The sequence below is a fragment of the Neolamprologus brichardi genome, chromosome 23, assembly GCF_056152115.1.
Source record: "Neolamprologus brichardi isolate AB-2024 chromosome 23, ASM5615211v1, whole genome shotgun sequence".
In the NCBI taxonomy this organism is placed as follows: domain Eukaryota; kingdom Metazoa; phylum Chordata; class Actinopteri; order Cichliformes; family Cichlidae; genus Neolamprologus; species Neolamprologus brichardi.
Window position 1 is genome coordinate 12,692,581 of NC_142125.1, and position 12,398 is coordinate 12,704,978.

At 39.2% G+C, this 12,398-nt stretch overlaps 1 protein-coding gene across 1 annotated transcript in view; it reads left to right on the forward strand.

Moving 5' to 3' along the window:
- The first annotated feature begins 6,858 nt into the window (after window positions 1-6,858).
- Window positions 6,859-12,398, forward strand: part of tmem131 (transmembrane protein 131) — a 35,452-nt gene continuing 29,912 nt past the window's right edge. Inside the window, exon 1 of the mRNA XM_006790394.3 lies at window positions 6,859-7,148. Coding sequence (XP_006790457.1) covers window positions 6,980-7,148 — 169 coding nt within the window. The 5' untranslated portion in view covers window positions 6,859-6,979. The remainder of the gene's footprint in view (window positions 7,149-12,398) is intronic.

A 12,398-nucleotide genomic window follows, 5' to 3' on the forward strand; every position in this document is an offset into this window, starting at 1 on the left:
ACCAAATCACACCAACAGTCAACTCAAGTGGCTTTATATTGTAAAGGAAAGACCCTCAGAGAAGCCCAGAAGAGAAACCACTTGGCGACAGTGGGAAGGAAAAACTTTCTTTTAACAGGAAGAAGCCTCCAGCAGAACCAGGCTCAAGGAGGGACAGCAATCTCCTACAACCAGTTGGAAAACAGGGTAAAAGACCAAATGTGAAAGAAAGCCTGAGATTAATAATAACTAGCATACTAAATAAGTAGTAGTAATAATAATAAAAAGAAGAAAAAGAAAAAGAAGAAACTTAAGAACAGGAATCAGCAACATGAATGTGGTTCTCTGGGCGTTTGCTTCTGACACTTGCTGGCACCAGTGAATCGAGACCCCAGCAGGAAAACAGCTGTTAACTGCTGGTGATAGGTTAAAGATGCTGTTTTATAATCCACTCATAATCAGTTATTTTACCTGTGCCCTAATCAGCTGCTGTTTATTCAGTTTGCACTCGCAATCAGTGGACCACACAAGTGTTTGTGTACGTGATTCACATCAAAATCACAAGAGAATTTCATTCATTGAGCTCCTTGACAACACTGGTTTCACAAACAGAGAATGAAGACTTCGGTCTAAAAATCTAAAGAATGTTTTGCAATCATGTCAACATGAACTGGAATGTCACAGGAATGAATGCATCCTGAACAGGAAGAGTGGAGGGTGTTTGAGGGAAAGGGAAGGCACTTCATGATGTGGCTTTTGCTGTAAGTGCATGAGTGTACGTGCCATTACAACAGTGTGCCATGTTCCGATGGCTGCTTCCAGCAAGATAACAGACCGTGTCACAAAACTCAAGTATTATAAAACTGATATCTTAAGCTAGTTTCTTGACAATAAGTTCACTGTGCTCAAATCTCCTCCACACGCATCAGCACCTTACTCCTTACACCTTACCAACTAAGCACCTTACTCTGCTAAGCTAGGCTAGTAAGGTTTTAGAATGAAAACTTTATCTAGTGTTTGTAATTTTACACATAGTGCTTTAGGTTTATGTATGCAGTGGAAATACTGTGCAAAAAGCCACTAAACCTTAAAGAGGCTCAGAATGTCATTTGCCTTTAAAATGCAGTGCTAGTCTTTTTCACATCTTATTTTAATCAGATTTATGCAGATTTAGCCTAAAAGCTTTTACTCTTCCCTGCTCGTCTTAAATTTTTGTTTACAGTCTTTCTGTAGGGAAAATAAGGGTGATGACATGATTTCAGGACCCTGTTTACTCTCATAGTGTGAGCAGCTCATGGAGCTGTGGGTATTACATGTCTGCCCTCTGCTGGAGGCTTGTGAGATTAAACACACTCATTTGATGATTACATTAGATTAGATTATATAAAACTTTATTAATCGGTCAGGTGGGTTCCAGGTGGGGAAATTCAGTTTCCAGTATGGTAACTGCACTAGTTATTTCCAGTCCAGCTGTATTTCACATAATGCCACGTAAACTTTGCATAAGAATGTTTTGATACATCAGAAATCTAACACTTGGACTGCAAATAGCCCAAAACATTAATACATGCATAAGTACATGCAGCCATGCACGCATGACTTACGCTGTGAGTTGTGAGGTATTGTTACAGTCAGAACAAAGCGAAAGAAATATGAGTTACTTGCCAATAAATCTTCCAAATATTTACAGTGTTGCTTCAGGTTTTCCGATAGCAGGTGCTGCAGGTTTCTCTGAGCTAAAACATTCAAAGCATCAAAATAGCACAGACCCAAACAAAGTCACACCATTTTTGTGTCACGCTAAATATCTAAGGCACTCCAACAAGGCAGATGTGACCAATCAGATCTAAAATGAACAGATTTTACTTTATGATATGCTTCACAGAAACCTGAAGGTACACATTCCTGCATATATGAAAAGGCGTTGCCTTATGAAACACAGCATTTCAATATTGGAGCTCTATAGAAGGAAGTTGTGACAGTGTTTTTCCCCTATGTGTCAGCCCTGCTGCAAAGAATACCTCCAGAAGAGTTTCATCCGTCAAATCATGGCCACTAACTAGAACGTAACTGAATCAGCACAGCCAAAATGCTCTAACTCTATGAAATTAAACTACCCAGAAGCTGATTAAATAATAAATTACCTAATAGTTAATACTTTTATGATAAATAATCCTCAAAAAATCACTAATACCAGCTTCTGTGCCTGAAAAAAAGGACGCTGAGCTGCGATGTTTTGCATTTCCAAAAACTGGGCCTGTGTGTCTTGTATGTTTGTTGTAGAAGGAAATAAGCTGCTGCTAAACAGATTTTGTTTTTGTTTTTTTACTAAAAACAGATGGTTCGTTATGCCTGGAAAACAGTAACAAGATCACTATATTTGGCACTGACTTCCAAAGTGACAGTTGTTACTCCGCCAAAGGGGTTATGTTTTGGTAGCTTTTGCATGCATGTATGAATATGTGTCCCCAGTCTGTCTTTAAACACGATAGCTCGAAACATTTTAAATGAATTCTGACTTTGTAGGAGTGCAGAGTAGGGTCATGTTAAAAATTCATTAACATTTGGCTTACATCCACCCAGGTCTTTAGGGTCTGAGAAAAAGCCTTATAACTTTGATGATTCTTACTTGTAATAATAATGGATTGCATTTATACAGCGCTTTTCGGGACCCCTCAAAGCGCTTTACAATACCACTATTCATTCACTCTCACATTCATACACTGGTGAAGGCAAGCTACAGTTGTAGCCACAGCTGCCCTGGGGCAGACTGACAGAAGCGAGGCTGCCATATTGCGCCATTGGCCCCTCTGGCCATCACCAGTAGGTGGCAGGTGAAGTGTCTTGCCCAAGGACACAACAACCGAGACTGTCCGAGCCGGGGCTCGAACCCGCAACCTTCCGATTACAAGACGAACACCCAACTCTTCAGCCACGATCACCCCAGTGTGATGAATATTGTCAACATTTAGAGTATCATGTCACATTTGACCTCTGACCTGTCTTTTAAGGTCAGCAGACTGGTATTAAGGTCAAAGTGATATTTAAAGCTATATAGAACTACTTAAAACTGTTTCTTACTGCCATATTTGTACTGACCACATTTAACAAGTTGATTCCGAAACATGTTAAATTTTTAAAGAAAGTATTGTGTAGAGAGAGCGAATGAGCTGCCTAGTTAGTTAGAAACATACTGTAGTATAACTTATATTATAAGCTCAAGCTTTTCATGTCTAGTTATTTATAAATCAGCACCTACTATCCATTACCTACTCCTACATAATGTTTGCATAGTCAAAGTTAATGTCAGTGTTGCTACCCTTATCTGACATTTACTGAACTACAAACTTGTGAAAGTATGTTTAAAAAGGCAGAAGAAAATGAAATTAATATACAAAATGCAATACAGTTACCTTACAAGTAAATATTGCCCAGAGACTGAGGTGCCTGGGACAGATGTTCATGCTTTAAACGGGATGATGTATCAAGCCTGGGTGATTCCATGACTCCATACAATTTTACCTCTGAATGTGCTAAAGACATGACATGGGCAAAGTTGCTTTAAAGCCCCTGAAGATTAAGGATAACAGTTTGAAACATCATGCACTCATAAAAAAAATATTTATATATATTGTAAATGTGGCAGACTGTTGCATCATTCACTGGTTGGAGGTTTGCTTTTGTTTTGTTTTTTTAACTCGGTTGATGTTTTTGTTGCGATTTCATTATCTTTCCTGTAATGCTGACCTTCAGTTTTTGGTTTTTCGTTTGTGTTATCTCTCTCAGGGTGATATTTCTCTGTCCTCTCTCTATCTACAATGTATGAAAGCTGGAATATACAAGCCAAGGCAGAAGGAGGACTCAACTAAGCAGCAGTCTTTTGTTATTCAAATGTTGTTTCAGTTCTGTAAGATGAACCACCTTTCTGCGCTTCTCTGTTTCAGTGTGATTGAAATAGGTGACATATTGTCACATTGCACTCTGCTGTGAATTGAATTCAAAGTGACCCTAAATAGAAAAAATGTCATCAGCACTGTTAGATCTGAAATCAGAGATCACAGTTAAGCCGTTAAAAATATTTTGTATTACAAATGTGCCAAATGACTCTTTACTGACATCACATTAAAGGATTGCGGTGTAGGGATAAAAGGAATTTCCTGCAGAAGGCTAAATCAAGCTTAAGATGAGTTGGCAAGAAGTCCACGGTGTGCAATCTAGGAAATGAGAGAGGAGGTATCTGTTAGTGTTGCTCTCTATCCTTTGGTTGTTTTACTTTGAAGGTCAGACTTCTGTTGTGTCCTTTTTTAGTTTTACTTTTTTTTCTCTCTTGAGTAATCAGTCCACTGTGTATATATAGTCCCGTGTTCCACTTTGGAATTTTTATTTTTTTATTTTTTTGTGGCTTCTTATTGTTTTGGATTGTGTTTTATCTCTTGGACTTTGCTGTTTTTGGATTTGGTTATCAGATACTAAATTGCATCGTTCCTAGGAATATTCTGTTTCAGGCATCTGACATTTGGATCGGCACACATCACATGGTGACACGTGTAGATGGTTATTTGTCAGTGACACAGCACTATTACCTCAATAAAGATGTCAGCTACTCTGTTTCACTAACAATGGAACTGATCTCATTTAGTGACTTGTAGTTCTAGTTCAGATATTACAGAAATGCCTGGAAAACATGGAGACGTTCCTCTTTTATGTTTCACAAGCAAGTAAAACATCTAATTGCACCATAACTTCTTTATTCATCATTGAGACATGCTTCTAGAACCTCACATTTATATTAAAAAATGAACAAATTGTAGACACACTGTTGATTACTTTATTGATTTTTTTTTTTACCAGGTTTAAAAATATACAAAGACTGCTTGATAATAAATCAAATAAACCTATACAACACTAACTAACTTAAAAAATCTGTGTGTCACAGATTTGTGCATCATATCAATACTTGATGCTACATATAGTGTAAATGAGTAATACAGTTTATCCCCTGGGTAAAATTACTGACGATAACAAGAAGCTTTGCAGCCAGCAGTAAATCACCAACCTTTGTCCTCGTAATGAAACAAGTCCAATCTTTGTGTTATCTTACTATAGGTTTTGCAGATAGTCACTGTCCTGTAAAAGCTCTAGCGCTGCTTTTTTCAGTACAAGAGACTCTCTTATTCAGTTCAAGGTTCACAAGGAAACATTTGTTTACACCCATAGACAAGGCGTGAAGTGAAAGTAAACACTGATCCACGGACATCAGAGGGTTAAAGAGCACCAAGCAGAGCAGGTTGTGTCAGCAACAGCAATCTTCAGGCTCCACGACCTTGTGTTATCTCCATTTTTACCTCTAAAAGATTCACTGCGCACCTGTCAGCACTTGTCTGGATTTATCTCTTTCAATCAGTAACCTCTGTACTCCATAGTTACATTTATCTATAGGCGATGTTTTTTCTATATAAGTAAATTCTGTGAAGCCAGTATTTGGAGGATGTTCACTGCTGCTTTTCTGCTTTATTGAAAATGTTTGGACCAAAGGAAGATCACAGCACATGTACGAGCATAGTTCAGTGTGTACACACTGGTGTTGTTTGTCACATCGGTTGAGGTGTTTTGCTTTAAACAAAAATAGTAAAGCTCAGGAATTACTTACCTTAGAAATAATTAGTTGACGTAAATGGCAAAGAATTAGGGGAGATGTCATTTGTCTAAAACACTTGTCTGACACAAGTGACTTTGGTCTTTTGTAGCACTGAAATAATAATAATTCTGTAATGGAAACATTACAGCTTAGGAACACATTTTATTACTGCACCCAAGTCAGAGATGCAAACTGGAACCATTTAATAGAGAAACCCCAGAAGCCCGAGTAACTAAGGTATTATTTTCACCTTTATATCTTGTTCCTCTTGCAGAGAGATCGTATGCTGTGCATGTTGAAGGACTCCTGCTAAGGACAATCCGTGTCCACAGTCCATGTCTACAAGCAAGGGCTGGAAAACTTCAGCACCCAGTTTTTCTTTTTATAATTTAAATGATTACAGCACATAAATGGCAATTAAAAGTCTCTTTTTTCCAATAAACTTTATTTCAAGTGGTTAAGAAAGATCAAAGGAAAACCTCAGAATCATACGTTTTTAACAAAGAGGACAAAAATGCAGGAGAAAAGTCGACTTACACACAGGACTGACAGCGTTTACTATTATTACTATTTTCATTTCCTTTGTAAACACAAGAATAGTTGGATTTTTATTTACATTTACAAAAAAAAAGTTGAAGGACTATATGCAGCAATCTCATTTTCAACTATAGTCCATCCATCCTTTTCCACTTATCTGGGTCTGGGTCTAAGCGGACACTGAGGGATTCTCAAGCAGCTGACAGCATGTTCTGGAGGAGCGTTGTCTTTGCTTTGAGCACTTCTGTCTCACCCTATATATAAAGACCAAAATTCAAGACAGTTTTCTATTAGAAATATATATTCTGCACAAACAAGATGTAAAATATGACCAAAGTGAGAAGAATGAGAGCTGTGGTGGTGCTCAGGTCAGCATTGGTCCTTTCTTTGTGGAGTTTGCATGTTATGTTCTGATTGAGGCAGTTAAAGTGACTAACCTGTCTACTATGAATGAATGAATGAATAAATAAAGCTTTAAAGTATATATTCCAAAAATGACAGATTCTGTTACCAAATATTCCTCGTTTTTCAATTTAAATGTAGTTAGTTTTATACGTTTACGGTGTCATTCCTTTCTAGCGTTTAATTTGTGTTGTCTGAAAGGTCTCCGCTGGGCTTTGATCCTGTTATTGATCCCGGTGATAAGGTTGTTTAATGACCGCTTGCTGTCCGTGGCAGCCGGTGACGCGTCACATGGAGCGGAAGAGGAAGAGGGAGCTGAGAGAGGCCGACGTCCTGTTGGTAGTTAGCCGCCGCCGCTGCTCTCGGGAGTTTTTTTTTTCTTCACTGCTATGATTGACAGAGGCAGCAGAGGTTTACACGGGCATGTCCGCACACTTGCTCGTTTGTTATCGTAACAGAAAGACGTGCAGCATGGCGACTGAAGCCGGAGCCCAGAGCTGTCGCCAGAGGAGGAAACGGAGAGCTGCCTGCGTGGGGCTCCTGAGGATCTTATTTATTGCTTTTATTCACACGACGCGGGCGAATAAACAAGGTTTGGAACTTAGCTTTAGCAGGAGCTAACTTCCGCAGACATCTCACCAAGTGTGTGCTGTGCTTAGCGCTACCTTTGCGGGCCAACTTTACACCAGCTCGGTGCTAACAGTGACCCAGCAGTGCTGAATTATTATTAAACGCTAACAGGGAGCAGGCTGTGTTTAAACTGACAAAGAACTGCCGTTAGTTAGCCAAATGTATTTGGCCTTACTCTGGACGTTAGCTTCGTCTGTAGCATGTTGTCATGTTGTCATTCTTTCCTTATATGGCTTAGTTCGGCTAATAATTTACCTGTGAGATATGACAGGGTTTACAGCCTCGGCTAGCCCTAGAGCTGGCTCAGAGGAGCCTCTGGGGGAGCTTGAAGCACAGACAGAGGGGAGTTGTAGGGGACAAGCTGCCCAGCAGTACTTCCTCATACCGGGCTCAGTGAGGAAAAGCCTCGACTGTTTGTTTGATTGGGCTCCAGCCGCTTGTTATCGATCTTCTGATCGTGTCAGGTCACTGTGACTGGCACACAGCTGTCATCCAGGGCCAAGGTGGTCCCAGCCAGCCCCGAAACGTGCCTGTGAATTAGTCCACATGAACCTGGACCTCACAAGAAGTGCACTCAGGTGATTGCGTTACTTGTTGAGCAACTCTCAGAGCAGAGGTGTCAGACTCACAGTGGTTCATGGACCAAGCAAGAAAAAACCATTGCGTAATGTTAATATTCAAGCTTTATGAAAAACATTCCCCCAGCCCAAACGGACACCACTTATTTTAAAAACTATCAGATACTTGTTATATTATTATTTTTGTAGTTCATGGATGATGTATTGAGAAAACGAGTGTAAAAGGCACACGGGGACAGTTTGAGCTTTGTATCTCTGTCCAAATTCACGAGTCATCCTCTGTATATTACAGTATATTACACTCTTTATAAATAAATAATACAAGTACTTAACGTCTTTGTAATTCAATCAGCTCGTCTAGGTCGAGAAATCTAGAAATACTAAAAGTTTTCCCCTGTGAAACATTTTACAGATAATTTGTGTTGCTGTTTTGCTTATTCAATGACTTCACTGCAGTTTTCACAGTCTGCACTGGATTTAGGCTCGCCCTTTAACAACATTATTTTTGGTTAAAATGATTCAGAATCACAGTACTGCATTAGATTAACAAATATAATCCACAATTTTTTAGTTGATATTGTGATTTTGATTTGTGACAACAAACTCTGGGGAATAATGGATTTGTTCACCCTAAAAATTGATCCAACAAGTTGTAGTTCAACTAAAATGAATTTCTATAAAAACCAAAGCGTGTGAAGTTAATTAAAAATAGGGGCTTTTAATTAACTAACACTTAATTATTTTTTGCTGCCTGAAAATAATGCCTCACACTCCAGTATGGCACTTGAATGAATTCATGAGTTATTTAGCAACTCTTAGAGTCTGACTTCATCTTGTCATGCTTTTTACCAACAGTGCAAACTGAGTCAGCTGATTAAATTTAGGCTGTTCGCATATCAGAGGTTCACTACAACATTATTGTGGTCAAACTGACTCACAATCACATTTTTTTAAATTGGAGTAAGCCTGCTCGATCGTGACAATATTATAATCTCAATTTCGGTAGATATTGTAATCTAATTTTTTTCATTATGATTATTCATTAACTTGATAAGCATCATGCAAGTTTTTACCAAGTATTTCCTCAAACTTTAAACATAATTCAACAGAAGAAGAGGAAAAACGGAGGGTGGCGATGGGCTCAGGGTCATCCAGCTGGGAGTTAGATCCTGTACGGGATTTGAAGACTACGAGTGATCCAGAGACAAAGGCGACCGTTTCATTAATCCTCACAGAGGAAATGTTGAGTTTTACTTCCTCTGCATCGACCTTGTTGACTGAACGCTCTCTTTTATTCAGCTAAACTCAACAGTGAGTTTGCATTTTTAGGGAGGGGGAAAAGGGTGTGATTTGATTTATAACAGGAGCAAAAGTGAGAGCGTTGCATCAAAAACAAACTTCACGATGTAATAATTTTACCCTTTGTTTAGTATTCATGATTATTTAGCATCATCTTTTAGACGGTTAAGCTCTGGATAGGTTTAAATGGTCCTTCCCCAGGGTCATCCACAGAAACCTTTGAGTTTTACTACCTTTAGATCATTTTTGTTTGTTCCACAGACAAAGTGGCAGTGAAATTTTACCTTTCTGATTCAAACGCCCAGTGTAAATCTAGGAATTATGATTTTTAAGGATAATGTTTTGCATGACAGATCAGTAGAGACAGGAAAGCAGGGAGAGAAGTGGGTAATGCCATGCAGGGACTTTAACTCTGGGGTAAACTTGAACCCCGGCCCTTGCAATAGCTTCTGGAAAATGAGTCACCTGCTCAATCAGGTGAGCTACAATATGACCTTGAGGAATGATTTTCTTTCCTCTGGAATAATGCTGGCATCTCCAAACCAAAGATAGAAATGCATTTTGTTGAAAAGTTTGAGTAACTGCTGTCTTTACTGCAGTTTTTTTTTCATACTTTGTACAACATCCATGAGGCTGAATAGGCTGTTTTGGTGTGGATGGATCTAATCCTAACCCTTTGTTCACCTTAGCTGGAGCTGAACTAAACAGCGGCGAGTTTGAGCTCCTAGGGCGAGAGAAACGGACACGATTGAATAACAACACAAGAAAAACAACGAGAGCTTTGTAGCTAAAGTTAAACGCTAAGAAGTTATCTTTCTATCGTGACTGTTTTAGGTAAGAAAGTTGAGAGAGGAAAAAAAAATACTCGACAGCTGCTCGCTTTCGTGTTCTCTTATCATACTGATCTACTCGATTCAGACATTGATCTGTCTGTAATCTGGAGGTGGTGAGGCAGTGGCTATGACAGACACGTTAGTGTCACTGTGCAGCAAATAAGACAGAATTTGCATGTAGATTTACATAAATGGCTTAGAAGTGTTGTAGTTTTTATTTTTATTTTTTAAAGACTGGCGTCCTCTACGTGGAAACATTATCAGCATGTCTGCCTGCAAAGTACTTTTCACTCTCGTACCAGTTTCACTGCTTGTTTCTCCGGGTGTCCATTCTGAGACGATTTCAAGATCTCCTGACAAACTCGTAAGCTCAGGACGCCGAGAGCTAAAGCGGTGGAGTTTCATGTAAAAATCTGATGCCATGGAGTTTTGCATCTCTACCAATGCCACATCATCCTTGTGGACCACAGACTGGTGACACTGTATAATGAAACACCCACAGAGGTGTTGCCGGTGCTATTCCTGCCAGTCAAATGGCGACATCCACCCCTTTTTCAAGCCACTGTAAAGACATATAATTTTAACAGACAGTGAGCACGGCATACTGAGCTGAGGTTGGTTTTACTCTGCTGTAGAGATGGGATTGAGCTTAACATTTTTTATTTAGGACTTAAAAGATGCAGGACATCTGAGTGATTCGGTTTAATTTTGTGCAGACGTGTATTCAGAGCTTGAGACTTTCATTATTTGTTAGCTTTTTTTCGTGATGTACAGCAGAAAGTGTAGCTTTTTCACACCTCTGCTCAGCCTGATGTTGGCTCTGTCTCATCAGCTCAATGAAGTTGTGAAATGTTTCTTAACTGCTTAGATCCCCCGATTCTGCTCAGATATTCGAATTTAAAACATACATTGTAGCTTGCAGGGTGTTATTAAATATAGCAGTTAGTTTAACGTAACAATTACGCTTGCCGACAGTGAGCTGTGAACACAGAAAAAGGTCGATCTTGTAGCACAACTTGTGAGATCTGTTAAGTTTAAGGCAAAATTTAAAGCTCTGCAGATGGAAGGGACATCCGGCCTTTTAAAACCATGTCGATAATGGTGGTTGCTGAAGATTCACTTCACTTAACCCCACCCTGGCATTTATATAACACCCTGAAACAAACATGCAGAGTTGCTCTGTGTTCACAGCAGTGATTGAGACCTGGGTTATGCTCAGGTTTTGCTCCCGCAGTTGTGTCTGTTTGCGTATGTATTTTTTTTTAATGCTTTACAGAGAGCCTTTGGAGAAAAATGCTCTGGTGTAGTCCTCCAAAATCCCAACTACATATCGCTCAATGTGTGTGGCACTGCGCATCGTTCATATGCTGATTGGTTGATGAATGTGCCAGATCAGAGACGAGACTAACAGTGAAGTTCACCAGAGTGGGAGAAGCACAGAAAAAAACGTTAAAGAAAACAAAAACAAAACTGGTGGCTGCAGTGGACATGGCATTATTTTTAACGCTCAGCTCTTTAGCTCTTTGAATGTTAGAGTTTCGCTCTCTCCGTGGCTGACTAACACAACTTGAACACATTGGTTGTACCACATACTTTGGCACTGCCCCCCGGTACACCCCACTTCCCGAGACTGTTGGTGGCAAAACCTGTACACCTAACTGAGACTAAACTTAAACACAAAAAAAGTGTGAAAGAATGTTTTAGTTTAATGAAATCTGAATGAAAATTGGAGTTGAGAATCAAACTAAGAAAGTAAAATAAGATAGCTGGGTTTATTGGGTTGGTCAGGTAAATGCAGTATTGAAGCACATTTTAGCTGGAGACTGGGGTGAGGCTGTTCCCTCTCTACACTCTTAATTCAGATGTTTTGTATTTTTTGATTTGTTTTGTTTCCTTTTTCTACATTTTTTATATACTTAATGAAGGTTTTCAAATTTCAGAGCTGAAAAACACATTTAAGTTAAAAAACTGCAACCAGATCACTTTCACACCCACTCAAAAATCCGGTTTTGATCTGATCTCTTAGCTAATGAATGAGCTGCTTTTCTACTATGGTATATTTGAGATCAGGCTCATCACCTAGCCTTCTGGTGAAAGTAGCTTTGGATTAGATCCTTCTTTCGCCGCACGTGGAGCCGAAAAGGAGCACAGATCTGAAGGCTGAACTTTCTCTTGTCTCTAGTTCAGTACACAAGATTAAAGTTCATACAGGAAGTTTATCTTATTATCTAGTGGTAATATTATCTAAAGCAGGGAAGGACTGACTGACTTGTTTATGGGGAGCCACTATCAGAAAGGTTTATTTAATAATATTGTGAACTTGGTTTTTATTTTGTTAAATTCGACGGCAATTGGCAGCTGCTGCCATCTCCAGTCCATAAATCAGTCTGTACCTTTTCAGGGATTTCAAAAAGGCGCTTTGCCATGCAAATGAAGCGTTAGTTGGTTTTGGTAACCCAATCAGCAGCTCACACACATCAGTATGCTATGATTTTATTTATT